Below are 24221 nucleotides of genomic sequence, written 5' to 3'. Positions count from 1 at the left end.
TGTGACAATGAGGTGGCACAATGAGGCAGAGATGTGAAGCTGTAGCTGTGGCTCATATAATCTTCACTCACAGCTGCACAAGTTGTGAATAATAAAGACACTGGAAACATTTGTGTATAAATATACAAAACCCATATGTGATGCATAACAAATGCTGTTCCCGGGGCTTTTTTCATTTCCATTTTCCATCCATACGAATTGCTGATGTGAGGAATTACATGCCCACGACCATTGATGTACAGTAGCTGCTGCTATGAGCATCTGCTCTTTTCCAGGAAGCCAGACACATGGACACACACATATAGAAACATGTGCACATACAGTATATACACCAATACACAACCCCAAACACACAATGACTCACAGTGCTGTATTTGGGCTCCACACTCTGTCATATCTGTTACAGCAGAAAACGTTTCCTGCTCAGGGGCTCTCGCTGCCTTTCAACTCACAGACACACAACACAACTTTTCCACTCAGGCAACACAACACAAGTCCAAGGACATGACTAATACATGACTCACACTGTAGCTATGGCCAACAGTAACGATAGCTCCATACAGTGATGTGCACAGTACATACATTATGCAGCATCAGAGTATAAACTCCAATTAATCCAACCTGGGACTGAGGGAAGCACAGGGAGAAACCGTATGCAAGGTTTTATCATAAATTGGTTTAACTCACTGAACGCCAAAAACGAGTGTGTTTGTTTTTTGTGCTCATGTGTTGAGCGCCAAAAACGTAATTTAAAGTTTTTTGATTATTTATTTTTTTAAATTAAGAAAATAGTCACTATAACACGTGCAAATTTGGGAACTCGAACAGGACTGAAATAGATGAAAACTCAAAAACTCTTGAAAACTCACGATCTGGACATTTTATCATAATTCAACTTTTGATGGTTGCCACTTTGGGTCGAAGGGGACATATTTTGGAAATACCACTTTTTGAAGTCTCTTTAACATATATTTGGGTGTTTGCATTGCCCTCCGGCCCCCAAAATGTGAGAATTGACAAAAAAATCTGTAATGTGCAGGCTCCCTAGGTTGAAATCCATGTGGTTTTACGAGCTGTTGTCTCAGTTGTCTTCCAGTGATGTAACTAGGGCTCGAATTTGCATAACACCACCCCTAACTGGGACCGGTAGAAGGGGCGGGGCAAGCAGTGGTTCATTTGCATTTAAAGGGACAGGCACTGAAACCAGCTGTTCTGAACGGGGCTGTTTTGAGAGGATGAAAAGAGCTGTGATGTTTGATCCTTGTGGTATTTTGACCAAAGCATGTCACAGACATGTCTTTAAGACACCTGGGAACTATTTTAATTTGTAGAAAGGGGGCATACTATGTCTCCTTTAAGGTCAGGTCAAAATCAGGTCAAAATCTACCTTATTGACACGAATATACGTTTTTTTTCCGTCGAAGAAAATTTGCATTCGATGAGTTAAAAGAAGTTAAACTATAGAAATACACCAGTCAAAGCACATCTATTTACACATTAGCCTTAGGACATAAGACAAAGGTGCATTCATTAATGCACCAGTAATAAGCTGTAGGTATGGAGAGCTATGAGCTATGGTTACTGATATAACAACTTCTAATGTTGAAGGATTAAGACCAGTAAGTAAACGTGTGACTGATCCAGGACCAGGACCAGTAGAGTGGTCCTGGTCCTGGATCAGCTCTTGGTTACTGTAGGACCAGAGATGACTGGAATTTAAGTTGCTTAAACCAAGTTTACACAGTATTCCTGATTAAGAAGAAGATTTCCAGGTATGAGAACAAAAGTCCAATTTTATTTTTAGAATAGTTTTGATTTTATGACTTTCACAATTCACTGTATAAAAGAAAATCCTGAGTGTCTCTGAAACAGAGTAGAAATTATATGGATGACAGCACTGCAAAACTCAGAGAACAGTAGGTTTCCTTAAACAACGTTATGAGCCTCAGGGGCTCTGCTGTCAGGCCCCTCATGATGTATGGCTGTTTGATTTGTGTTTGCAACGCTGTACACAACAGTTCATGGCAATGTTCTGCTCCTCTGGCGACCTCACCGCCGTGTGCACAGCTCTGAACTATAGGGCTGCCACACGTCCCGTACAATACAGACCTGCCCCTGTATGTTCAAAATAAAACGCTACATCCCATATTGAAACCATTGCATGTGGCAATATGGGCCTGAATTTTTTATATGAATAAGATTGTCAAGTAAAACCAAACCAGTTACAGCAGCTACACACAGACTGCAGACGTTTATCAGTGAGCAGCAGACAGACAAACTCTGACTGCCACATGACCGGTACAGGACGAAAAGAAAAAAAAAAACAGCGGCCTGTTAATGATGTATGAAATCTGCAAGTGAAGCGTGAGCGGCTGTTGAGATAGGAGGTTGAACGGGGGACAGAGGAACCGTGGGTCAGCAGCACCGCGGTCCCTGGTGACGAATACGAGGCAAACTGAAATAGCACGCTGAACCCTATAACCCAGACTTCCCTGTCACAGACATAGTATATTGTTTAATTAAGGTAACTGTATATTATATTACGACCAACCCTATGCTATATTATAATCTATGTGGACCTATATATATTATACAGCAAAGAATAGCTAATAATCAGCAAATTCATCTTGCTAATAGTCCATGCATTCACATACATTTAGGGCTGGGGGTTATACTTGATATTCACTTAACTCATAACTCATTAATAATTAAATGAAGGTAATAAACATAGAAATATACATTCATGTAATAATAAATATATTAATTTACTTTTTAATTTTAAAAATAACATCTTTATTTTCCTCCACACTCCACTTTATTTCCCATCCTCCTCAGCTCCAAACTCTCTTCCAAATATGGTTTGATGGCAACGTCATGACGCCCCTCATTTTAATACTGCAGATAGAAATAAAGAGAAATTTTAAAAATATACATCTTTATTTATTCATAATTACATCACATATTTCATAAAAGGTGGCAGCACTGTCTCCACTATGATTTTAAGAGATGGTTTTATGTTTCCTGAGAAATTGTTTAGAGAAATCCCAGAGTACAACCTTGAACGCTCTCCAATACAGAGAGGTCAGCAAGAGGTCGTTTCAATCCTGAACTCTATTTTCTTCTCGCATGTCCAAAATGGTTCAATAGGGGGTTCTACAAACAGTTCAAGTGTGTGGTAAATGTTCTCCTATTACATTTATCATCACCTCCCGCCCCCAGTGCTGCATGTAAACGCTGTTGGTGGGAAATCCTTGGCTGCTCTGCTCTGCCAGCTACCTTTAATTCTCTATCAAGCAACAACAACACACACACACAGAGTTCATACCTTTATACCTCTAAGGGTAATTAAATCTTCAACCGTGCACACACTAGTGAACTGAGCTGTTATTGCAACTGAACAAAATGTTGGAGGAGGTCTACAGCTTTGACAAGTGGAGGTACAAGTTAGTAAAAAAAAATCTAACTTGTGAAAGAACATCATACAGGTAGTTCTGACTGAGGCAGCTTTAAGCTCAAAGACTTCAAAGGCGAACAAAGGTAGAAAGGAGGCCACTCATCCCACATTAGAAAACTTTGATTCCTATATTTTACAGCACCGGGCTTTACTGAAACTTATATGCTTCAATATGAAAGGCTGTGTCCCTGGTGCCACACGCTGAGGTATTTAAATTAGTCCTCGCAGTAAATCACAATGAAACCTGCTGAAAACACACCTAGCTTACGGTCTACACCTGGGCAGTACATTAAAACCAGTTGTTTAATTACTCGGCCATCTTGGAGCGCCATCAAAACACAGGTAATCACATGAACAGCTGAGGGGCCGTTGTACGTCTTTAAATGAGTTTGTAATGAACAGCATCCATTTGAATTACCTGACCGCCCGGTGCACCCACATGCAAGTTTCCAATTATGTCCATATACACATGTCTGTGGGCTTATCTTTTATTTTCTTCTGTTATCATGGACATTAAGACGCAGGACACTGATTAAAGATGCATGTACATGAAGCTATACTGCCTTGGTTAAGGAAACAGAATGAGGTTTTTGTTTTTTTGATTCAGATATTCTAATTAACGTTTCTACTCAAACAGAACAAGGACAAATAGATAATAACACATGTTCTCACAAGCGCTTTCTAAAGATTTATCAGACACTGGCTGGGTTAAAACGGCTTATTCAGCAGTTTGCTTGTTTCCACTCTGCTATCTGATTACCAATACCCCCCATCCCCCACCCCCCCGGGTTTCTTTCTAATACAATGGGACCTTTAATGTCTTTCATGCTTGTTTTATTGTGCAAAAAGCAAAAGAGTTATTTCAAGTATTTCTTAATTGCTCCATTTCTATAACTGTACTGCGCATTCTAGTTTTGCATTGGACGCTGAAAATGAATTGTATACGTCACTGTCACTTCACATGGTCTTGTCTTTTGTTTACATAGTTTGCAACTGACAATGGTTTTGATGTTTCTGTCAGTGTTGCCAGATCAGACTGACAGTTTGCAGCTCAATCACGACTTAAAACTCACCCAATCCGGTAAAAACCAGCCCAAATCATAAATTTGCCAGACACCCGTGTAAAACCATAAAATCATTACAAGTGCAATAGAAATTATGTCATAAGACTCCAAAGCTTCATATCTGCATCAAACAACCACAGATAGATGCACTTAATCTGCAACCCACACAGAGTGCAGTGAGACAACCAAAACCAGCAAATAGGCTACACGAAATGTGAAATGCACCTCTGGCATCCTAGCACCAGGCCGAAATCTGAGCTGTTTACACATATAAAAAAGTGAAATTTACTATGGATATAAGGACCATAGATATACTGTATGAACTTATTGCCAAAGTGCATATTCAAACACACGTACTACAGAAAAATGTAATGTAATATAAATGATGCTGCAAACGCAACTCACATCTCAATGCAACATGACATGCTAAATTTCATAATTTACATCATTAATTTCCTGTATGAGTTCTCAACGGGTCTGGGCCAACCAGGCTGGGCAGACCAACCCGAGTGGACGCGCTGGGTTCAGGACCAAAATATTGGTTGGGTCAGGCCTTGGGCTAATTTTTTTTTTCCTCAATAAAACACATCTTCTTGCTGGTTGCAGCCTACATGCACAACAATTAGGCTACGTCTAATAAATCAGTTCACATAGGCTACAGTACAGTCCCTCCCTCCCTCTCTCCTCACCGCTCTCCACACCTGTGGTGCTGAAAGACACACAGCACCATGGCTGTACAGCACAGAGCAGCTATGTTGACAAAAGCAGCCCAAATTTCATCTACATACCCACCCAAAGCAATTCTTTCTCACCTGATGTAATCAAAAGTAGCCCAGTCGTGCAGCGGTGGTTTCTGTTCTCGCTTTGCACACATCACAAATGTGTAACGATGTATAAGAAGTTGGTAAACATGGCCCAACGCTGCATGAAGTTTCTATTTCCATATAATGTCTTCAGATTATTATACAGCGGCCGCCCTGCACACGCTGCACTCGCGCAACTGTGAATTTTAGAGAAGGTGTGATGGTATCAAATCACTTTCCAACAAGTAATACATTTAAATCAATCCTCACCTGTGCTCAGGTCTGTGCATTATTCAGAGCAAAACCACCGTTTTCCATCTATTCTGGACTTGCAATTGGCTCCGACGTTTGTTTGGTGTGTGTGTGTGCTGGTTGTGTGGCTGTGTGGTGTTTAGATGGACGTCCTTGTTTGAGCAATTTCTCCCGTTATTGGAACAAAACACTGGGTTCCTGAATGAATTTAACATTACTGCAGCATGTGGTGCAACTGGGGGAGTTGTGCCACTGAACACTGCATGATGAACTGAAGCCTGTGCTCTGAGTGAGAACTGCATATACTTCCACGCTAATTATAACAACAGCATGACAATATACTAATTTGGTTAATTATTAAAGAGAGAGACTCGTTGTTAGCCTCATCTTAAATTATGCTGTTTCAATGTGTTTTTCCTCATTTCCACAGAGCAGCAGAACGAACCCAACGCTGTTAGTTTGTCTGTATAATCAGACGCTCACTCAATCAAAGCTGCATCTAATTTCTCCAAATCATCATCATGATGAAATCAGTGAACCCCTGCTGTTGACTCACTCATCGCTCTGGACAAATGTCAGCTAATTGCCTGAAATGCCATGTATACAGGCAAATCTATTATTTCCAGCTCTGCCACAAGACAGACAAGGAGATGTGAGGTGGACAAACATGGCTGATAAGGCTAATGAAAGTAAAGTGTCCTTTGTGCTGCGCTAGAAGCAACAAGAAGACAACGGTCCAGTGTGTTCTGTGTGCAAGGCTTTTAAAATAATCACTGGAACAGAATAAAACCATGGAAACTGAGTGTGAATGCTGAGAGCTGAGTGCGTCGTGGTGGTGGGTGAAATAACAATGGTCATGAAGGCTTTTCTTTACACCAACACACACACACACACACACACACACACACACACACACACACACACACACACACACACACACACACACCTCCTGTTGTCTCTGTCTCATCCCCTGCAGTTTCAATGAGAGGATAAAAGACTTCTAAAGGAGGAAAGTTTTCAGCCAGAGACAAAGAGCTTTTGTTTAAAGTTATAATCCATCCATCCAAGATTTATAGTCAATCAAGAAATTCCAACGTCTTTATAAATGTGTTTGCCTCAAAAAGAGGAGGAGAATAAACCTGATCATCACAGCCAATATACAAAATACTGTAGCTTTCAAAAAGGTCATGTAGTGCACTATAAATATCCTCTCAGAAAATGAGAATCTTATTCACAGTGGCGCTGTGACCTTTTTCCCTCTTTGTGTTTAAGTGGAATTTCAATGTTGATGCTATCCACAGACTGCCAGGTGCTGAGATGATGCTGCTTGATTACATTTGATAAAAGAAAATATCACAGAAAAACCTTTTTCACAGAGAGTGTGAGGGGAGGGTGCAAATATCACCTTGGAGTCTGAAGTGACACTGGAAGGACAGTGGCATCTCAGTGCTCATTAGTGAAGGTCGTTTCAGTCTAAGAATGTATAAAAAAAGATTTTTAAAGTATATTCTTCACTGAAAAACCTACGCCAAAAGGTGAAGTAGTCTAGTCGACTGATTCCTCCACAGAAACAACATGCTGCTGCAAACACAAGCAAAGAAATACAGTAAAGAGTGAATTCTCCCACGGAGTCCTATAAATAATGTTTTCTAATCTCCGTCTTACTGGCTTCACTAAAAAGTGAAGATGTTCAAGCCTCTGTTATCTTATTGTGTCTTCCTCAACACAAACTCAAAGGCTAAAAAGAGAAAATTTGTACAGTTGAGATTATAAATCCATTAATATGTGCCTTTGTTCTTATTGTTTAGTTTCACAATACAATGCAAACTAATTTTGTCACTTTCTGAAGTATTCTGAGTTGTGATTTTGTTGCTTTTGTGCATTACTTGACCCGTCAGGAATTAGAGAAGTTGAATTACATCATGTCCTACTGAGCAAGTCACTGCAGCTGCATAACATCTGCCTTTTCTCAGACCAGACTACAGATCCATGGAGGGGTGCGGATGGTTTGAACCAACTTGGGCTCCATCCACACTGGATTCCTGCACCCAACCAGCAAATTATCACCTATTCAATCTCAGCGTTCAATTTACAACATTTAAGATACTAACCTGAACTAATGTCTGGCACCAAGCTTATCAGAGCGGAAGTGATTGTTGCAATAATAGAGAACTGTTCTGTAACATTTAAAGTCCCTGGAAAGTGACACTGGATTCGTTTTCTGAGTTAATCACATCCCAGACATATGTCTAACCATCCTGCCAATTTTGGATGCTAGAAAAATTCGTTTAGTAGGTGAAATTAGGTTTTAAAATCATGACTAAATGAGGCAGTTCTCGCAGCTCTGGATGTCTGCTGCAGGCACCAAAGCCCCGCCCACTTGCTGAGCTTCATCAAGTTTCAACTGTCAATCAAATGGCCTACTGCTAACTGTCACATCGTACCCGAGCAGCTACGGGCTTGAGCCTGAGTCTGAGTCCAGCTCTTATCTGAATGTCTCCAATACACACTGAGCAGTGAGGGAAATATGCTGGGGGCACACGGATCTCCGCTACCCTGATAGCGTTAGCTCGGCGGCTAATAGCCCGGCGCTAACGCGTTAGCTCGACTAGCCCGGCGCTAACGCGTTAGCTCGGCGGCTAGCCCCGTTCGTTCACCCCGAGCCTCCATGGTCCCGAGCCACTGCAGCATCGGACCCACGGCTCACCACCACAGCAGCGGGAGCCTTGAAGGCTACACCACAACAACAATGAGGGCCGCCACCGTCAGCACAGGACGACGGGCCTAGTGCTAGCCGCCGAGCTAATGTTATCAGGGCAAGCGGAGATTCGTCTGCTGACGGCGGCGGCCCACGGTTTTGTTGCCGGTGTAGCCGTTGCTGTGTCGGTGAGCTGTGGGACGGACGCTGCAGAGGTTCACCTGGACTGTGGCTGTTTTAGCTTTTAGAGTTTTGCCACCGAGCGCCGGCTGGTCCCACTGTGGCAGTCTCATTAGTTTGTTTGAATTAAAAGTGGAGCTTCATGTTTCACATAAGAGCAGCGCTGCCTCTGGGATCTGTATAGACTAGGTTCAAATAACACCACATATACATCAATAAATAAATGTTTTACAATGACCTGATAAGTCTGCATTACATTTTATTAAGACAGAGACCAAGCTAATGGACTGGTAGCTCCGGCGGCGCTGGTAGCTCCAGGGGTAGTGGCAGCAGACGCTCGTTGGCATTCTTGAAGTATTTATAATATTACTGTGCACATGGGAGGAGTTATGAAAGTAGGGACGCCAGTGCGTCACGGCGCCCCCTCTGTAAGCCTGCCCTTAAAAACAAAGACCACTGAAGCAGAGTGAAACTGTGAAACCCTAACCTCTAAAATTAAGCACTGCACAAAAATGGGTCTTTTTGCATGTTTTTATCAATACATTTTGAACACTTTTAATATATTTTGAAACAAAACTCCAATTTCACTTTCCAGGGACTTTAATTACTTTGATTTTGAGTTTTTAATGTTGGATTATGTATTTAACACCAGCACAACTGGATTTGTGCCTCCTTTGTTACTACTGCTGCTACCATGTAATTTCCACCACTATTGAACACTCCTCATCAGCAAACACCTTTGAAACTCTTTCTACCCTTCAACTCGACTCGACTGAATCTCAGAAGAACCCTTGTACGTAATTCACAGGCTGGGTTTACAGAGAAACAGGTGATGCAACCCTCTATCTCACTATGGAGCCTCCTCAAACTGGATCCGACTAAAGCAACCAGCTCTTTCCAAAGCATCAAGAAACCTCCAGGTGGGGAAGTAGGATCAGGAAGGGAAAAAAAGAGCTCAGCCCCAGAAGCCTTTAATTCCCACCTCTATCACGGGAATTTACAGAGCAGACACAGTCATGCTACAAGTGATCGGTAATCCACATGGACTGCAACCTGGGATGCTTCGCCAAAAATAAGAGGCAGGCACAGGCTGTTTCTGCCATAAGAGACCAGGAGCATTCGACATTAAAGTCTGTCTCTATGTGAACATGCTACAAAAGAGATCCGCGGTGCCTTAGGTGGTATAAATGGCACACGGGAGCAGAGGAAAGTCCTGACATTACATATCTCAACATTTAACCAAACACCTCCTCTTGTCCATGACTGCTTCATGCCTGGATGACAAAGACTTAGCAGCTGGCAGCCTGCTGAGAGCTCCAAGGCATAACCCAACCTGTGTGCCATCAGTTAACCTGCACAGTGGACCCCCGCCTCAGCAGCAGGACACTGCTTCACCGCAGGCCACCATATAAGCTCTTCACAGTGGGTATGCTGTCTACTCTGTACATCACACGTTAATGGGAAAATCCCAAGGTCTTAATATGGAAAGATATGTCAAGGTTGGGTATACTGTAAGTGTTAGAGCCGCAACACAGTTACAAAAGAGAGGAGAAGACAAGATGAAATGACTAAGAATAAATCAGGCCTGGTGTCTGTCTTAAAGGAATAGTTCAACATTTTGGCAAATTGGTGAAAGCTATTTTTAGAACGGCGGAGCAGAGCCGTGAGCTGCTCAGAGCTACGCTACGGAGGCTAGTGGGATTTCTTGGTTTCCTTCAAAATCATCAAATACACAATCCAACAACTCCAACTCCTGGTGGACAAGTTGTGACCTGCACATTCACCACGCTATGAGATAATAACAGAACATTATGAGACAGAGCTGTTTTAGAGGTAAATTCATGCAAAACCGCTGATGCGCGTTCCCGTCGGAGTCAGTTTTTCAGCAAGATGTCTCTGCATTTACCTCTAAAACAACTCTGTCTCGTAACGTTCCGTTTTTATCTCATAGTGTGGTGAATGTGCAGGTCACAACTTGTCCACCAGAGCGTTTTGGAGTTGTTGGATTGTGTATTTGATGAGTTTCATGAGGGAAACCAAGAAATCCCATTAGCCTCCGTAGCGTAGCTCTGAGCAGCTTGCATTTCTGCTCTGCCGTTCTAAAAATAGCTTGCACCGACAATTAAAGGTAACAAACCTACTGCTAAAACTATAGGGATTATGGCAATGGGCCAATTTGCCAAAATGTTGAACTATCCCTTTAAGGTGGACTGACTTGGGGCCAATGACCAGAAACAGTTAAAACAGAGGAAAATGCACAAGAGATAATAAAATGTGTGCTAATTTCCATAATGAATATAAATAGTCCTGTCTGACACTGCAAGCTGAATTTATATCGTCCATATGATCCACAGCAAACAAGTCAAACATTTCATATCACTAAACACACACACATTAAAGGGTTAAATGGTGCACACAATGTTTAAACGATTAATTCAAGGCATCACACCTTAAAAACATAATCAGAACAGACTAATGGAGATCATCTCAGCATCCTTATCTCCCTGTAACAGATACAGTTCTCACCTTTTGTCGGCTGCTGCATTCATTCCTAAAGCTGTCCTCATTATCTCACTTATTATTAAATCGAGCGTTTATCCTCTGTGGAAATCATCTCCCAACATCATAAAGTTGGACCAGTTATTGATTGACTTCATCCAAAAACAATTCCAGAAAAAGTGTTGAGTGTCCACAGCATGGCTTACACTACACTTTAATGAAGATTAAAGTGAACAGTTTACCCAAGGTGATCCACAGAGCGCGTGTCTGCCACAGTCGGCACTTTGTGCTTCAGCCAGTTAGATGATAATTAAGAAACCCTCTCTCCATCTGTTGACTACAAGTTAATTGAACTGCCAATGGCCTCGCTAAGTGATGTGCTATTTAAAGTTTATGTTTTGGGAGGAAAACTTTATCCAGCTTTACAGTATACTAGATTTTATGCAGTTTATCTACCCATCTATTTATCAGTCACACTCGTTCATTCTTCTGACTATTGTGATGTTATTCCAGCAAACTCCAGGACCTGTGAAATTAGGCACTGGTTGTTTTTTTGGGTTTTTTTTAGCATTTCATGGCCTATTAGCATCCAATAACCTGCAGAGATTATGGAACAACCTGGACTGTGAGGTGAAAAGTTACCTCCAGATTAATGAGGTCAAGGGTGATAAAGCAAACGTTTCAAAGAGTTTTTATTGTTTTATGTGATCATCCCTTCAAAGATTAGTTTGGCAACCTCAGATTTACTACCATGTGATCAAACAGGAAAATGGGTTGGACTGAAGAGATCGTTGACTTTCACTGTCTTCCAGCCTAATGGGTTTGGGTGAATTGCAGGAGAACGCTCTGCCAGCTACAAAGTGTTGTTGTGGAGGAGGGATAATGATCCGGGGCGGATTCTAACGGTTTGGGCTCGACCTCTTATAGCAATTATAAATCTGAGTTCTACAGCATCAAACGATATTTTTTGAAAAAGAAATAAAAGGATCAAGCAATTTTGCGGCTATCAGCAAAGGGCATGTCTTGTTTCAACATGACAACACCCACAAGTGAGAAAAAAGAAACAAATTTGACAAAGAAATCGTTTTCTCAGTTTGACATGGAAGAACTTGATTGAGCTACACAGAGTCCTGACCTCAATCCGATCCAACACCTTTGGGATGAATTGTGAGCACCATGAATTGTGAGCCGGCCCGGGTCTTATCAGCCAACATCAGTGCCCAGACTCACTAATACTGTTGTTGCTGAATGGGAGCAGATGCCTGCAGCCAGATTCATGGAGTCTTGGAGGGAAGAGCCGTTATGTTAAGTGGAGACATTATGTGTTTGAGGAAATGATTTGCAATATAAAGTGGACGATTTCATACATGACATGAGTACAAGATTTCCTCCCTGAGACTGATGCCATGTACACATGTAGCTGGGTAGGGCTGTCGGATCGCATTTCGCTATTTAAACAGAATTGAAGTTATTTTCAAAATGAGAATATTCAAAGGTGAAAACTGATTTTCCTTCTTGAAGTTTTATATTGACTTGGTAAAACTTAAGTGTGTTGCAGATGTTACATAACAGATCTGGTTGGAATGTCCTTTAGTGGATGCGGGATGTAATAATAAGATGGGGTCACTTTTTCGCTGTTTTGGTCACTTTTTTCCTCTACAGAGCTCCCCCTACAGTGCACAGAGCGCATATTTTCACCGTCGTAAAAACTCACAGCAAACCGTCCTCCCTCCCCTCCTGGCCATGTGCAATTGTTTTCGATGAAGCCTAATGTGTGTTTCTGATGAGACAAGATCTGGGACACCGGGTCGGAGGCTCTGATCTTGCAAAGTTGGCTCTCAACCAAGAGACGTTAGGTGGAAGGCAGAGAGCCTCCATTCTCCCTGGAACAAGTCATTTAACCATCACAATTACTCTGAAGCCGTTTAATTAAACTAAAAATGTAGCATTGTTCCTCTTTAAGGTTATGTCATCAGAAGACAGGTTGTCTTAGCTAACAATCAGCAATGGGGTGAGGTTGTCTGACACGTACACTGTCAGGAAGCTACAGTAAAAGAAAACGGAGGCAGTTAAATACCTGCTACATGTGCACATGGCCAAGTACTGTATAATACACACCTTCTGTGTCATGTAGTGCCACAAACGAAGTGACAAAGGGGTCATTCATGGTGTGGCAGCTGGGAGTGTCTCATCCAGAAATTAAAAAGTTATAATTATTCAATTATAAGTTGGTGGTTGTCTGTTGCATTGACCTGCTTTTAACGACACTTAAAAACAGGACAATGATGTCGTCTGAAAATGTGCATTGTGTAATTGTCGTGCTGCTGTTCAGCAGAGTAAACACGAGGCTCGTAGGTGATCCGTGTTTCTGGGTAAGAGGTGTTCACATCACATCACACCGGCTCATTAGCTCGGTTTGTTTTACTAAGTGCTGAAGTGTTTTTATGGCAAAGCAGCCAGTCAGAACTAAACTGTCACATAATGTGTGCTGACTGGCAACTTTGACATTCATCTGTCTACACACACACACACACACACACACACACACAGGCAGGCGTGTCCGAGTGCTGTAGGGGAGTATTAATGGAGAGGAGTCCCTCAGGTCAGCATCACACCAACCAGCTCTCTACAGACCTGATCCTGCTGCTGCTGCTGCTGCTGCTGCTGCTGCACATCTCGTCCTCCTCCTCCTCTCCCAACTCTAGGTAAGCTGTTGTCTCCATCTTCCACTTCTACTTCTCTATTCACCACTCTCTCTTCTTCTATCCTATCTACTTCTATCAGTTTCTAAACATGTCTATGTGGGCAGCACTTCTTCTCCATCATGGCAGCACTGTGGCTCCACACTGCGTCTCTGCTGGTCTTACTGGTCACGTCGTGTCCGGGCTCCCAAGCCATCGCCTCCCAGTACATGTGTGGCTCTCACCTGGTCGACGCCCTAAACCTGGTCTGCGGGGACCGAGGGTTTTACTACCTGCCTCTGAGCCGTGTGAACCCAGCACCAGGTGAGAAAACCAGCTGCACAAAACAAAAACCACTGAGATGCTGATTATCATTTTCAAACCAGCCTCACTTCAGTTTTTCAAAGCCGGATGATGACTCGGTGTCCTCTCTATCCGATGGCAGGAGGAGCAGCAGCATCAGACCAGGTGATGGTGAAGAGAAGCCCCGTGGAACAATGCTGTCTCCGGCCCTGCAGCCTCTTTGACCTGGAGAACTACTGCAACTGAACAGCTCGGACACCAGCACTTCTCTGTATCTTTGTTTGTCCCACCTGGCCTGGCCTTAGCTTAGCATAGCTTAGCTTCCTGGATAACGGCATGTAACCTCTCCCTTTTGGCATTTTTATTGTTGTCACATGTGAGCAATGACAAGTAAAAGGTTGTTTTTTTTTTCCTAGAAAATAAAGTTCAATAGTTGAGAGACTGCGTGTTTCTTTGACGATGGAATTCAGTTATGAACAATTTACAGGTAAAAGGGCGGGTCCAATCGGCAACAACCTGTCAGCTCAAGGTCAAACTCAAAGAGTGGACACACCTGAGATGAGCCAGAAGCCATAAAAAGACATAGTCGGGTGCAGAGTTATTAGGGCTGGGACGATATGCTTTTCTCCCGATTCGATTCTTCTATGATTTTTTGGATGGTGATTCTATTTTAATTGGGATTCTTCTCGATTTTTAGTCTGCATTTTTAACATTTATCTGCACACAAATACTGTAGGAGCCTATTAATTAATATACTCCATTATAAAGTGAACTTAAACCCTTTTCAAAACCTGTACTCTCTGTATGTAAAAAAGGCTAACAAATGCACATTGCACAATATGAAAAAAAAAAAAAATGGATTTAAAAATTGTCAAAAAAGATATCGCGATATTTATGTGAATCGATTTTTTCTCCCACCCCTAAGAGTTATGGACCTAGAATTGACACTTTCTTATTCCTCCCACCATCAAACTATCAAACTGATCCTTCTCTCACACACAGAACAGCTTTAAGCACATCAGACAGATATAGAAGTAGGCCACGGGTCATTATGCTCGGCTCCAGACGATCAGTGAAGAGACAGCAGAGTGGTAGAGTGGATTCTCGCAACCACCAAGGTTAAAGGAAATTACAGTAACGATCTACTTCTTAGCACTATTTATTTGTGTGTAAATCATGTTCAACTTCTTTCTGTGGACATGTTCCTATTGTGTTATCAACTAATATTACTAACAATAACATGTATCCATCCATCCATCATCTACACAAAGCATAGACACAGTACAGGGTCACAGGAGGGCTGGAGCCGATCCCAGGTCAGGGGTCGTTCATGGTGTGGTACTGTGGCTGGGTTCGTCTCATTCAGAAATAATAAAAAAAAAAGTTACAATTACTCAATCCGAAGTTGTTGATTTTCCGTTGCATTGACCTGTACTTTCAAAAATTGCACAATGATGCAGACGGGAAATGTTTAATTGTTCAGCAGAGTAAACACAAGGTTTGTAGGTGATACGTAGTTTTCGGGAAAAGGGGTGAAACAACACGTTTGCTCATTGGCTCAGTTTGTTTTGAGTGCTGTAATGTTTTTGCGCATCCAGTCAGAACACAAACACACAAACACAGTTGTGTCTATGTGCTGTAAGAGAGTATAAATGGAGAGGAGTCCCTCAGGTCGGCATCACACCAACCTGCTCTACAGACCTGATACAGCTGCTGCACATCTCCTCCTCCTCCTCCTCTAACTCTAGGTAAGCTCTTCTCCCCATCTTCCACTTCTCCATATAGTGGAGCACATTAATGAAAAATCGTTCACTTTGTGGTACAAGCGCCAAATTTGGTACACAAGTGCTTTTGGACCTACTATCTCATAAAAGTACGTTGCCCACTTGAACAAACAAAGTGGCCACCATTTTTCAAGATGGCCGCCATTCGAAGTGGTTTGAAACAGCGTTTGAACTATATTTTGATTGAATAGTCCTATTCTGATGGTTTATACATTGAAATATGTGTTTTTGCACATGAGAAATACAACTCTGCATTTAGAAAATCAAAATTATTGAATATTATGATGATACAATGCGAATTAAATGAAAAAAAACACTCACAAACAAAGACATTAGTTTCACTTAAAGCTTTTGGACCTGTAAGCTACTTGTAGGGGAGGCCACGTAGAGGCTGTCTTTGTCTCCCCCATTTTTTTTTTTTTTTTTTTTTTAATTTCTAGATAACGGTATAAAAAACACAGAAAAGGTGTCAAAGCATAGGCTGCATGTTTTACGATCCAGAACTTGAATCAACATAACTTAAAAAATAATAATACAAATATCCAACTCAAAAATATTCAACTTAAACTTGGTTGTTCTATTTTCTTAGCCCTTCCACTCACATGGCACACAACTGTGTGCACTTCAGGCCGAAGCGATAGCATTTGCATCGTCCTTGGCATTCAGTCTTGCAGCACATTTTGTCAACTGCTCACAAGTCTGAGCAAATGGGTTGGAAAGGGTTGTCCAGAGAACTTGCCAAGATCTGACCATCTTTTTGCCAGCCCAGTTGGCAGGACTTTGAAGTCAGTCTTTCAGTCCAATTGGATGTGTCTAACCTGATGGGCAACAGGTTGATTGCCTGAAATAGAGGTATGTTTTTGGCTATCATGGAATAGCCGTCAGAACTACACTCATTACTCGGGTAGGTGGGAGACTTCAACGCTGCTTTTGTATCTGTCTGAACAGAGGCAACACTTGCTCCAGTCAGTTTTAGTAGCACAACTCAATGGATTATCGGCAGACATCTTATACAGTTGAAGGTCGAGGATTATCCTTTTACACCCAAACATACAAAATATCATAGCACATTGGAATATGGGATGCAACTAGGTTCAAAGTATCTGGTGCCCTAACACCTAGCCCGATCGTTCATCCAGTGCCATAAATCCCGTGCGATCTGTACACCATCCAGGTAACTAAAGCCCCGTTACCCCTTGCTCGGCTATCTTAAACTACAATACTACAACTAACTAAACTTTCTAGTTGAGTCTATACAGGGGCTTATTAGATAGCATTTGGGACACTAAAGTATACTACAACTAACAGTGAGTACACCACTACAACAGTTAGTAAACTACAACTACAGTTAGTACACTACAAGCTGACACTGAACCCCATGCTGAGTCTCACAGCAGTGATGTCACCAGTGTGCCCTGGTTGTGCTTTGACATCACTCTTATAAAAAATTATAACCAATAAATGTTGACCACAGAATTTTAATGAATTATCATTTTTATTGCTAAATTAGTACTTTTATTTCAGTAAAGAACGCTTGTGTTGCTGTATGTGTGTGTGTGTGCGTTGTGTGTGTGAGTGACAGTCAAAAGTTTGGACACATTTTCACAAATGATTCACACAAAAAAACACATCCCTCAGAATTCTGCAGATTTTCACTTAAGATCATTGCAGAAAACTGAAGAAAAAAAACGCGGGGAAAACGCTACTTTTTAGTCATTTAATAGCCATTATCTTGAAAATTGGTGGCCATATTGGAATTCAATTGACACCATCGAGTTATTCCAGTCATAATACATTCATTTTGATGCTTGGATCATTAACATTCTTCTGTTAATTCAAGTTCTACCTCGAAAACCTTTTTTTGGCGTTTGACGAGGCGGCCATCTTGAAAACTGGCGGCCCTCTTGGATTTTCAGCTGGGCAACGTACTTTTATTAGAAGGTAGGCTATGTCCTGGACATCATTTGTACCAAATTTGGTGCTTGTACCATGAAGTGAACGATTCGGCTCAAAAATGGACTTAAGCAGCCCCACTAATACTCTGTCTCTTCTTCTATCCTGTTTTACTTCAATCAGTTTCTGAACATGTCTATGTGGGCAGCACTTCTCCAACATGGCAGCACTGTGGCTCCAAACTGTGTCTCTGCTGGTCTTACTGGTCGTCACCTGCCCAGGCTCCCAGGCCAGCCCGAACTCTTTGTGTGTCGACCAACTAAAAAACGCCCTACGGATTATCTGTAGGGACAGAGGGGTTGCCTTTGGAATTGGTGAGAAACCCAACTGTAAAACACGCCACGTCACGTCAAATCAGACTCAATTCAGTTCCTCTGAGCTTTGTGTGCTCTAACTTTAAACCAGCATGTTGATGACTTCTCTCTCTCTCTCATCATCATCATCAGGGGCCCAATTGGAGCGATGCTGTTCCAGGCCCTGCTCCAGGTCTGAGCTGCAGCGACTCTGCAACTGAACAGCTCAGACACCAGCACTTCACTGGATGGGAGCGTGCCTATGTTCCCACAGCCCTATGTTCCCTCAGCCCTATGTTCCCTCTGGACTCTCTCTACCTATTTGGACTCTACCTATCTGGCCTGTCTAGCCTCTACCTGGTCTTTTTACTAAACTTAACCAACTCCTTTCTTCATTGCCTAAACCCAACCAATGGTAGGACCAAAGGGCTGAGGGAACATAGGGCCTAATTTTCAGTGACAACAAAAGTTAGAAATGAGGGAACATAGGGCTGAGGGAACATAGGGCTGACCCCCACTGGATCTCTGTTGGTCCTGCCTGGCCTGGCCTTAGCTTAGCTTCCTGGATAACGACACGTAACATCCACCTTGCCGTTATTATTGGTGCTATAAAAGCCAAGAGTTGTCACATGTGAGTGATGATAATTAAATGATTTGTCTTTTTCCAAGAAAGTAAAGTTCACTGTTTTTTTTGTTGTTGTTTTTGTTTTTTTTGGACTGTACAACTCAAATGTGAACAAAAAAAATAAATCATTCATGCCCACAATGATGTTCAACTTCTTTCAGAGGACATGTTCCTATTGTGTTTGAATGTGTTATCAACTAATATTACTAACAATAACACTCATACATCCATCCATCATCTACACACAGCGTATCTGTACAGGGTCACAGGAGGGCTGGAGCCGATCCCAGGTGACAGAGGGGAAAGAAAATGACAACGGGGTCGTTCATGGTGGGGTAGCTGGGATTGTCTCATTCAGAAATTAAAAAAAAAAAGTTACAATTATTCAATCTAAAGTTGCTGATTTTCTGTTGCATTGACCTGTACTTTCAAAAATTGTGCAATGATGCAGATGGGAAATATTTAATTGCTGGGCTGCTGTTCAGCAGAGTCAACACAAGGTTTGTAGGTGATACGTAGTTTTCGGGAAAAGGGGCTGAAACAATGTGTTTGCTCATTGGCTCAGTTTGTTTTAAGTGTTGTAATGTTTTTTAAATTTTACAGCAGAGCATCCAGTCAGAAACACAAACACACAAACACAGTTGTGTCTATGTGCTGTAGGGGAGTATTAATGGAGAGGAGTCCCTCTGCTCTACAGACGATACAGCTGCTGCACATCTCCTCCTCCTTCTCCTCCTCTCTCTACTCTAGGTAAGCTCTTCTCCCCATCTTCCACTTCTACATTTACTGCTGCCTTCTGTCCTCTTTTACTTCTACTAGTTTCTGAACATGTCTATGTGGGCAGCACTTCTCCATCATGGCAGCACTGTGGCTCCACACTGTGTCTCTGCTGGTCTTACTGGTCGTCACCTGCCCACGCTCCCAGGCCAGCAGCCTGCACACTTTGTGTGATGGCGAACTTCTAGACGCCCTACAGTTTATCTGTGAGGACAGAGGGTTTTCCTACAGACCTAAAGGAAGTGTGGGCATTGGAGATGGTGAGAAACCCAGCTGTAAAACACGGCACAAAACAAAACTTACTTATTTTATTTTAGTGTATAGTGACGTATTGTAATGTGATGGAATTCAGACAAGCAAATCAGACTCAGTTCAGTTCCTCCAAGTAGGGATGCACATGATTAACCGTTTAACCGTTAACCGATAACAAGAACTTTGACCGATTAATACTATCGGTTATTTATTTATTTTATTAGCTCCTTATGTCGTCAACTCATGGGGGCACGTCGACACGTGCAGAGTTCACGTGCCTTCAGTCATATTTCGCAGCAAAAAGTTACACAGGAGGACTGACAGTATGTGCAGCAGCCCCCATGAAGGAAGATCAGACAATAAATGTAGCCTACACGGACATAGATGTGAATCACCTGTAACAACGGCGCTGGAAAAAAAAAAAAAAAAAAAAAAGGACGTCGCTGCTCTCCAGCCTGTTCACCTGCAGCTCTCCTGCAGCTCCACAGAGGAGCTCTGCTGTTCCTTCAGCCTGGTGTTTGGCTGCACTTCGTATAAAAACAGTTCTACATTGGACGATCTAACCTGAGCGCGATCAGCTGAGACAGAGCGCACTGATCAGCTGTAGCAGCGCATGTGTGTATTTAACGGCAAAAAAAAAAAAAAAAATTGAAACACCCAAAAAAATTTTATTTATTTATTTTTTTTGGCCGTGCGCCGCAAGATTCTTAATCTTATCGGTTAACGGTTAATAATCGGTTAACGAGCGTCGGTTATCGGTCAGAAAAAAAATTCAAAATGTGCATCCCTACCTCCAAGCTTTGTGTGCTCTAACCTTAAACCAGCATGTTGATGACTTCTGCTCTCTCTCTCTCTCTCTCTCTCTCTCTCTCTGACGGCACACAACGCATCATCAGTGCGCAGCAGGAGGCCGACTAGATTCAGAAGGGATGAATGCTGTTCCAGGCCCTGCTCCATGTCTGAGCTGGAGCAATTCTGCAACTGAACAGCTCAGACACCAGCACTTCACTGGATCTCTGTTGGTCCTGCCTGGCCTGGCCTTAGCTTAGCTTCCTGGATAACGGCATGTACTGTTGACATCCACTTTGGCGTTATTATCGTCTCTCTATAAAAGCCAAGAGTTGTCACATCTGAGCAACGATAAGTAAATGATTTTAAGAAAGTAAAGTTCAATGTTTTTTTTTGTTCTTTTTTAACCATACCAGTGTTTCCTCCAGGATTTTTTTAAAGAGTGGCGGCGAGGGTGGTCTGATCGACGGGGGGGGGGGGGGGGGGGGGGGCGCGACCGGATCGTCGACTAGTCGCTGATGACGTCATTCATATTTTTCCCATCATAACTAAAATCCCAGGAGGAGGGAACTGCTCTGCAACAATCTGTATCCACTGACTGACAGCTCACGCACAGAAATTAGTCCACAGAACAGCAGCTTTATAAACAACAAACTGTAAATCAGTTTGTTTTTTTGTAACATATAGCTACAGGTGCAAAAGAAAATACTGTAGCTACTGTTCATTAAACAATTAGGGAGGAAAACGACACACAGGCCTCGTCACCATCACAGTCCTGCTCAGTCACAGTTTCACTCACAGTTTTTGTTTTTCCTGGTTGGTTGCTGCTGTTGTTGTTGTGCGCGACGTAAAGCTGTCGATATGAGCGGAGTTTTTGGGGGGTTTTTTTTAATTGCCGGCAGCCCGGACACACTGGCCGCGGAGGCGGCAGTTTCTCCTGCTCTCTCTCTCCACGCCGGTCAAACATCGAACCGTCTGTAGGCTACTCAGTTTTCCACACACACAGGTCTGTCTCTAGCCTGTATGTAGCCTATGGATGTGTGTCTTGTGTGCAGACGCAACTGACAAATATTTATAGACGGACAAGCAAACTTAATCATCATTTATTTTATTTTGAAAATTGACCGGATTCTCTCGCCTTTTCTGTGCCTGACTTCCTGTCTGGTAGGCTACGCGCTCGTTCTATCCAGCTTGACGGCGCTCGTATTTTTTTCATTCAGCGCACTCAGCTGTTGTTTCAAGCCGCTACTCTTGTAGCCTACTGTTAGGCTACATGATCAGCGACTAGTCGACGTCAAGCTCAAAACGTCATTGTGGAGCAGGGGACTAGTCTGTGCAACCCCTAGTGGAAAACCTGCTTTACATTATTTTAACATTAAAAAAAAAAAAAAAAAATCATCATTCTGAAGGTGTGGCGGCTTTTATTTTGCCGTGGCGGTGCGCCACGATCAATTAGCCTACATGTAGCGGAAACCCTGCATACAACTCAAATGTGAACAAACAAGGTTTTATTTGTGAATAAATAATTCATGCACACAATAATGTTCAACTTCAATCTGTGTACATGTTCCTGGTGCATTGATCTGCACGCTACACTTGAAAATTGCAAAACGCTGCAGGCTGTAAATGTGTAATAGTTGAGTAAACACAAGGTTTGTAGGTGATACGTAGTTTTCAGGAAGAAGTGGTCAGAGGTGAACAACACGCCGGCTCATTGGCTCAGTTTGTTTTATGTCCTATAATGTTTTTACAGCCAGTCAGAACACACACACACAGTTGCGTCTATGTGCTGTAGGGGAGTATTAATGGAGAGGAGTCCCTCTGCTCTACAGACCTGATACAGCTGCTGCACATCTCCTCCTTCTCCTCCTCTAACTCTAGGTAAGCTCTTCTCCCCATCTTCCACTTCTCCATTTACTACTGTTTTCTATCCTCTTTCACTTCTATCCTAGTTTCCTAACATGTCTACTGTATGTGGGCAGCACTTCTCCATCATGGCAGCACTGTGGCTCCACACTGCGTCTCTGCTGGTCTTACTGGTCGTCACCTGCCCAGGCTCCCAGGCCAGCAGGCCGATGCATCTCTGTGGCTCCCACCTGGTTGATGCCCTATACTTGGTCTGTGGGGACAGAGGGTTTTTCTATAATCTCGAGACAAAGATGGGCGCTGCAGAAGGTGAGAAAACCAGCTGCAAAAAAAACATGTCACAGCACAAAACAAAACCGGCTGAGATGCATTTTATTTTAGTAGTAGTAGTAGTAGTAGTAATAGTAGTAGCGATTTAGTAGTAGCGGGTGATGTATTGTAATGTGATGTAATTCAGACAAGCAACAACATCTATCGCTCTTTCTCTCTGACAGCTGCATCAGTGGGCGGAGGGAACGAGCAGGTGAAGACGCCGGTGAAGAGAAGCATACTGGATAACTGTTGTTTCAGGCCCTGCAACATCTTTGACCTGCAGCAATACTGCAACTGAACAGCTCAGACAGCAGCACTTTGCTGTATCTTTGTTTTTCCTGCCTAGTTTGGCCTCACTTAGCTCAGCTTATAGCTTCCTGGATGACAGCATGTAACTTCTACCTTGGCCAACAGTTGCCACATGTGTAAGTAAATAATTATCTTTCAAAGAAAATAAAGTTCAATAGTTGAAAGACTGACTGGTTCTTTGACAGTAAACAAGGGCAGGTTCACTCAGCAACAACCTGTGAGCTCGAGGTCTGACACACCTGGACTGACATCAGGCACAAGCCATACAAGACGGACGCAGTCAGGATGCAGATCAGAGGCTGGTGAAGATAAAGATTGTGAAGCAAAGGAGGAAAGTGCACGCACATCCAACTAGTAGGCAGGTGCAGGACAAAAAAAGTTGTAGTGAAAGAAAAAGAAAAATGTCCGCACACTGCTAAAAAACACTCCCAAATTTTATTAATCGACAACATTTCAACCACCTATGGGTCTTCTTCAACCAACACTAAGGAACTTTTCAACCTTCATATAATATTTTCATAAATTTTGTGATGGTACATCGACTTACAACAGGTTGAATGACACCTCTGTCATGGCCTGAGGGGGTCTGTATCATTATGGTCTGTATCGCCTTCACTGGCACTAAGCAGCTTCGAGGTGGATGGTAGGAACCCGGCTCTCACTTAAGTTTCACTTTCACTTTCACGAGTCGCGACGAGGAGGGAGCAGGCAATGCGGTACTTTTCCGTCGGATTGTGTATGTGTGTTTACTGTGAAATGATCGGCTGGTAACAGAAACTTAGTTTGGACGTCTTCTGTTCATTTCAATGCACCGGGAGATCAGGATGTTTGCGGCGCTACGAGCTGGTGCACTACCGCTTTGGTCCACTGGCGCCGCCAAACTCAACCAAAATTGAAAGTTCTTTAGTTCTGCTTTCAGGTCATCTGAAGGTGTGTTTGGGGTGGGGCATATAAATAAGGGGTGGGATGAAAAGTTGGCAGTGACTCGTAATTGTCACCTGCTGCAATTACAAAACCCCATCTTGATAAGTAATACATATAAACAATTGGACCATAACAATGACAACAACCCAAACCCCAGGTCGCAAAAAAGATAAAGATTGTGTCTTATCCCAAACTACTGTAATTCACAGCACGTGTAACAAATGCAGCATATGTACCGGTAGGCTACTGTTTATTAGCACTGATTTATTTGTGAATAAATAAATTGATTTATTTCTGAATAAATCAATCATGTTCAGCTTCAGCCTGTGGACATGTTCCTGTGGTGTTTAATGCATTGTGATAACTGATACTGCTAACAACAACATACGATGTGATACGATCA

General features: G+C 42.5%; 2 protein-coding genes and 1 long non-coding RNA gene across 4 annotated transcripts; 2 read left to right on the top strand and 1 right to left on the bottom strand.

The window, feature by feature from the left end:
* Positions 1-13375: 13375 nt before the first annotated feature.
* LOC146974136 (uncharacterized) lies at positions 13376-17970 on the bottom strand. The gene is made up of 3 exons (XR_015037592.1): positions 17804-17970; positions 15540-15672; positions 13376-13421 (listed from the first exon to the last, which is right to left on the bottom strand). It is a non-coding gene; the product is annotated as an uncharacterized LOC146974136 (long non-coding RNA).
* On the top strand, positions 13747-14371 carry LOC146974137 (insulin-1-like). The gene is made up of 2 exons (XM_085797234.1): positions 13747-13955; positions 14080-14371. The coding sequence occupies exons 1-2, from the start codon at positions 13775-13777 to the stop codon at positions 14178-14180; spliced, it is 282 nt and encodes a 93-aa protein (XP_085653360.1). The 5' UTR covers positions 13747-13774; the 3' UTR covers positions 14181-14371.
* On the top strand, positions 15587-23056 carry LOC146974135 (insulin-2-like). 2 transcript variants are annotated; one of them, XM_085796783.1, is made up of 3 exons: positions 15587-15682; positions 22390-22582; positions 22768-23056. In XM_085796783.1, exons 2-3 carry the CDS (start codon positions 22402-22404, stop codon positions 22881-22883), a joined length of 297 nt encoding a protein of 98 aa, XP_085652909.1. In that variant the 5' UTR covers positions 15587-15682; positions 22390-22401; the 3' UTR covers positions 22884-23056. The 2 variants fall into 2 exon arrangements, with proteins under 2 accessions (XP_085652909.1, XP_085652910.1); XM_085796784.1 differs by lacking the exon at positions 15587-15682 and adding an exon at positions 22170-22288.
* Positions 23057-24221: the final 1165 nt, after the last annotated feature.

The sequence above is a fragment of the Trachurus japonicus genome, chromosome 14, assembly GCF_045865225.1.
Source record: "Trachurus japonicus isolate A0001 chromosome 14, Traja_1.0".
NCBI lineage: Eukaryota > Metazoa > Chordata > Actinopteri > Carangiformes > Carangidae > Trachurus > Trachurus japonicus.
This window is presented reverse-complemented; position numbering and strand designations above follow the sequence as displayed.

Bases quoted from the DNA above. Each gene is read 5' to 3' on its own strand.
- LOC146974137 (XM_085797234.1), top strand. From the start codon at position 13,775: ATGGCAGCACTGTGGCTCCACACTGCGTCTCTGCTGGTCTTACTGGTC. The intron at 13,956-14,079 runs GTGAGAAAACCA...CGATGGCAGGAG, and splicing joins CCGTGTGAACCCAGCACCAG to GAGCAGCAGCATCAGACCAG.
- LOC146974135 (XM_085796783.1), top strand. From the start codon at position 22,402: ATGGCAGCACTGTGGCTCCACACTGCGTCTCTGCTGGTCTTACTGGTC. The intron at 22,583-22,767 runs GTGAGAAAACCA...TCTCTCTGACAG, and splicing joins AAAGATGGGCGCTGCAGAAG to CTGCATCAGTGGGCGGAGGG.